Raw genomic sequence first — 5788 nt, 5'->3', positions numbered from 1 at the left:
AAAGCGAATGCCGCATGTTATTATTACCTACGAACTTGGGTTATTACGATCATTAGGTATTTAAATAGTAAAAGTAATCATTACCAATTATCGTGTAAATAAATATAACATTTGAGGTGCGTACTTTTTAACCACTCAGTAATCCGTGGGCCGTGCAGCAATACGCTACGGTCTTAAGTCCCGAACGTCCATGTTTTGTCCCGAATATCCATTATTCTGAGAGAGCGCAAAAAATTTCCCGAATATCCACAACGAGTACTTGTAAATAAAACGCATTTTCTGTGCATTTACTGATTTATACCAGTATATTATTCTTGGAATCTATTCTTAGATAATGTTGCAATCATACAGTGTAGAAAGAATGATTGATACATCTACTGATATTTCAATATACGACAATGAAATTTGTTTTTCGTCTCCTGAAAAATTGACATTTGGTCTATTCGGGAAACAAATCCTATAGCGACGAAAAGTAGAACTGTATCAAATATATCGAAATTTAACTAAGTATTCCAAACTATTCTTCTGACCATAATGTACGACTAGGTATCAATATAATATTCGAATCAAAATCATATCTGTGTGGTATAAAATTGTTATAGATCATAGGGCTTGGTATCACAATTAGAACTGTTCAATACTTTGGAAACAAAAGTAGAACTGTTGAATTTGAATTGAATTTCTAAATGTAGAAACATATTTCATGCTATTACACCACTAAAAACCCAACAAAACGTTTTTCGTCATTTTCTCGAAATGATGATTAACGCATAGATCTACTTTTGATACCTACGACTCAATTAGTCGTTAGAAAAGCGTTTCCGTAGACATTCTGTCTAACGGTCCTAAATCAAACAAGTCAAACTGTTCCATTTGATTTGTTTAATTCAGGTTGAATGATACGAGCCTATTATCATATTTAATAATTACTGCATACCAACTCTGCCCCATATTTAATAGGTACCTATCTCAATTTTTTGAAAAACATCTTTTAATATAATAATATGTAGGTACAATCGTCACAATCTTTTCTGTCTTAAAGAAATTGAACGCGTCCCTTCTGAGAAAGAATCCCTTCCCCTGCACCCGCGCACTATAACAAACAGGATCGGTATTATTAAATAGGAGTTTGTACACAAGAAACCCGAATTACAAAGTGAGCGAAAATAACGCAACTGCATCGCTAGTTCCAATAATAAATAGGTAGGTACCTACAAAATATAATTGTTACCAGCAGCTTATGTGTTTTATTAAAATAATTTATTTTTCAATTAATCACATGACAACACAAACACACCCTCCAAACCAAACCCGCCCCGAACCAGACTCGGTCATAATCGAGCGTGTCACGGGGCACTACGTTTTATGTGAAGCATCACTGTACAGTTGAGTCACCTATTTCCAAAATTCACCTTGTCCATTTTGTTTAATTTAGAGATATTCACGAAAAATGTATATGGAGCCTCAACAGGAAAGAAATAAATGTCTCTTTTTTTAATGAAATTATAAATTAATATAATACCTATGCTTGCAAAAACACATCGTCTCCTAAAATATCATACACAGTTTTTTTAAATAGTTAAACTCAGGTATTGCTTCATTTCAAAATCAGCCAAGTCCAACTACAGGTATTTTTGACTTTTTTGTGAATTGCTGAAAAACTCCTGCTTTCTAATATTTCTGCATTACCAAATGTGGAATTTATTAATTTAAAATATTCTATGCTCGAAATAATATAAGCTTTCACTATTGTGACTGTGTATTTCAGAAAACAAAAAGCTGTTTTTCTCCTATTCATCTATTATGGACTTGGCTGATTTTTATATCTAGCGACACTATATTGTCATGGACAAGATGACTTTTGACACAGTTTTATGGACTTGATGCACTTGGAAATGTTTTTTATGGACAAGGTGAGTTATGTTAGGTAATGTTTAGTGTATATTTTCCTCCTCTCTTTTCTTTAGGCAATGAACCAGATTCGAAAAATGCTTTGCATACAAGACGAATTATTCTGTCCTTCGAAATACTCAAATAAATGCTTTTTGATACACTTGAATCAAATTCTTTTCCACTGTCTCTTCGAAAGCGATTAACGAAATGCTTTACTACAAAGTTTTTCTGTGGTCCTCCTTTTCTACATCGCTGTCTTGTGGGCTTGCTAATTTTCAAAGACTTATCATGTACTGGTAATGGTAATGATCTTGATAATGTTTATTACATTCTTTATAAAATAGTGAGCGAATCCGTGTGACATCGTGAATATTCAATTGGTCACATTGAAATGTCACCTGCTTCGTAATATGAACACAATTAGGTACCTACCTAGCTTCGGTTAACCTTTAGGATCATGACGACTTTTTTTCAACACATTTTTTTCCACGAAGTTGGATCTTGCTTCTTCTTTCGTTCTTAGTTTTAAGGAGTCATCAGAATCGAGTCATCACTCAACATAGCAATTTCTTGACGATTATTCATGGTTACAATGACAATAAATGTTGTTGAACACACGACACGAGATCTATTGCCGGCGCTCCATTGGCACGCAAGTCAGACGATTTACAGTCTTCGGACTTTTTTTTCGCGTGGAGCACCCCAGGTCTGCGGACTTTTTAATCCGCAGACCAGGCTCGTTGGATTTCAAACATGTTTGATATTTTACTCGCCGAGCCGCTGAAATTCGTACGTTCACCACGCTTTACCGTCACATTATTTATATCTATGCCGACGGACGACAGCGCCATCATTATTTTACTGTCATTCAAAGTGTTCGGACATCTCACATCGATAACAACAATGGTAGATCTACGAGTGCATTCGAAAAGTTTCTTGGAAGATTTTATTAGTTGTTTTAAAGACAACCCATCGTTGTGGAAGACGACCAGCCCACTATACAAAAATCGTGATGCCAAGTCCTTGGCGTATGCGGAACTTTTGGAGATTTTAATCAAGGTGGAGCCGCAGGCAAGGGTCGACGATGTTTAAAAGAAAATACAGACATTGAGGTCGGGTTACAGAAAGGAGAGAAATAAAGTTAGGACATCATATCGAAGCGGAGCCGGCACAGACGCAGTTTATCTACCCAAACTGTGGTACTATAAAAATTTGGAGTTCTTGAACGACCAAATGGAAGGTACGTAGGAATGCTTTAAAGCTATTTATTATACACGTGCAGATTATGAAATTGTCGTACCTAGCTCTGAAAGTGACATCGCATTAGATTAGCTACTATTAAGCAATTAAAACATACAGCTATGAATCATTTCTAGTCACAATAAAATTTCTTATTCTTTGCCGAGGTAGGTAATAAATAATAATAATATATAGGTACGAGGGAATGCTTTAAAGCTATTTATTATACACGTGCAGACTATGACATTGTCGTATCTCTGAAAGTGACATCGCATTAGATTAGCTACTATTAAGCAATTAAAACATACAGCTATGAATCATTTCTAGTCACAATAAAATTATTTATTCTTTGCTGAGGTAGGTAAGAAATAATAATATATAGGTACGATCATGGCGGTGGAAGCGCGGCTTATTGAGTCGTGGTCGGGTCCCAGGTTCAAATCCTGGGTCTGACAAGTACACATTGAATTTCAATTTGTGTATGAGTCAGAGTATGGACCTAATATGTTGAGCAAGTGGCTGACATCCATTTCTCGTAAAAACAAAATCTGTCAATACAAACCTCCACTCCGTGGAGGTCCATATTATGATCGGACATGGTCGAAAGAAGAAGAAAAGAAATGATCATAAAATCAAAAATCGCTCGAGTTAGGTTCCTTCAGAGACAATCAACAAATCGTCAATCATCAATCAAAATTAATGGTACAGTTTGGTTATGAGGAATACAGCGGAAAACACATTTTGAAAATACCCGATATACTGGATTACACCAATTATACCAATATCAATATTAACCGTATGAAGGAATGGGTACTTAGGGGAGAGATAATAAAAAACAAGTTTGAGTATTATGTTGTATTTTAACAATTTACATTTTGTTTTACAGAATCGAGCTCAATATCCAGCATGGTGGACGATTTGGAAAACATGTCTCCTGATGAGAGTTACTCCAACTCGTTAAACAACGAAGATTGTATTGAGGTAAAACATTTTAACTAAATTGTTACATTGGTTTAATTTATCTATTGCTTATCATACTTTCTTGCCATGTGACAGCCCCGGTAGTATTAAAATATTTTTCGAAATCTCCTCGCGCTTTCTTAGCATTGGCAGTCGAGTTCCGATTAGTCGTTGCTTCCAAAGGCGCTAAGGTGTCCTGTGACCTCAGTCCGAGCTCTATTAAACCTGTCTCAGGATTTTCCCTATCAAGGTCATGAGAAGGAGTATAAGTATGTGTTGATTTGCGACGAAGAAAGTTGTGCAGCACACAGCAAGTTAATACAACTGTATTGATATTTTCAATTTTCATGTTTATTGGAGCTTGAAAAATGCGGAATCTAGCAGCCAAAATGCCAAAAACATTTTCTATAATTCGCCTGGCTCTGCATGTCCGATAATTATATATTCTTTTACTGTGATTTAATTGCCTTTGTGAATACGGCTTTATGAAATCGTTACGTAATGCAAAGGCTTCATCGCCAATATAAACAAATGGCAGTGCATCAGAATTAGCAGTAGGTTTTTTTGGTGCAGGTATTTTTAATCTGCCTTCGTCTAAACGTTTGAAAAAATCAGATTTTCTCAGTACGCCTCCATCAGAAATACGTCCATTTGTTCCAACATCAACATAAATAAATTCATAATTAGCATTTGCAATCGCCATCAAAACAATGCTGTGGAAATGTTTGTAATTATAAAAGTGGGAGCCGGCGCCTGCAGGTGGCACGATTGCAATGTGTTTCCCATCAACTGCGCCCAGGCAATTTGGAAATTGCCATTTACTATTAAATTCTTCTGCAATCGTCTCCATTTCTTCGTGCGTATCAGGGAACTGCAACAAAAAATAATCAACATTTTATTTACAGATAGAATATTCGCCTTCAACATCCACGTTGTCGACTACTCCAAGGTCGAATCTCAATAGAGCACCAGAACCCCCATCGTTCAAACGAAAAAAATCGAATGATAGCGCCAACAAAGTGTTAGAATTAATCACCGACAAACTAAGCAAGACTGAAGATGAATTTGATGTTTTTGGCAAAATGATGGCCATGAAACTACGATCGATGTCACAGGGACAAAGATTGCTGGCCGAGAAGCTGATGCATGAAGTTGCCTTTATGGGACAAAGTGACAAAATAATGCCAGCAACTACTGTTCATACTCAACCAGTTTATCGTATATTAAGCAAAAATGTACAAAAGCCGGTATAATAAATTAATGTTTTTTGTATGAATAAATATCTTGTAAAAATATTTGTTTTTTTGTTTGTTTTTATGCCTATAAACCTTAGCTTAAGCGATACAACAAATGGTAAGTATTTGAGCTATGTTAGCAAACCTATATTATTATGTGGCCTCATTTAGAAATCAAATTCCATGCTTGCTTTTCGAAGAATATGACTAGTATTACAATACATTCAACAGGAATAATTAAGCAGCTTGCTTACAGCCTATATGGAGAGTCCTGGCTAGGTACAGCATTCTAATGGTCTATTGAATATTTAGCATGTCAACGATGGCCTTATTTGTGACTATATATATATACCTACCTATCTCAAATGCATCTTGTCTGCCATTCTTATGATGTTGCCGTCTATGATTTATATAGGTAAAACAATCCACTAAACGTTCACTTTATAAGACCAACCAATGTC

General features: G+C 35.6%; 1 protein-coding gene across 1 annotated transcript; it reads left to right on the top strand.

The window, feature by feature from the left end:
* Positions 1-3047: 3047 nt before the first annotated feature.
* Positions 3048-5379, top strand: LOC147074127 (uncharacterized). The gene is made up of 3 exons (XM_085944009.1): positions 3048-3133; positions 4019-4113; positions 4998-5379. Exons 1-3 carry the CDS (start codon positions 3127-3129, stop codon positions 5343-5345), a joined length of 450 nt encoding a protein of 149 aa, XP_085800135.1. The 5' UTR covers positions 3048-3126; the 3' UTR covers positions 5346-5379.
* The last annotated feature ends 409 nt before the right edge of the window (positions 5380-5788 follow it).

Source organism: Rhyacophila brunnea, unplaced genomic scaffold (assembly GCF_057557595.1).
Source record: "Rhyacophila brunnea isolate RB1 unplaced genomic scaffold, BYU_Rbru_1.0 scaffold_16, whole genome shotgun sequence".
In the NCBI taxonomy this organism is placed as follows: Eukaryota; Metazoa; Arthropoda; class Insecta; order Trichoptera; family Rhyacophilidae; genus Rhyacophila; species Rhyacophila brunnea.
This window is presented reverse-complemented; position numbering and strand designations above follow the sequence as displayed.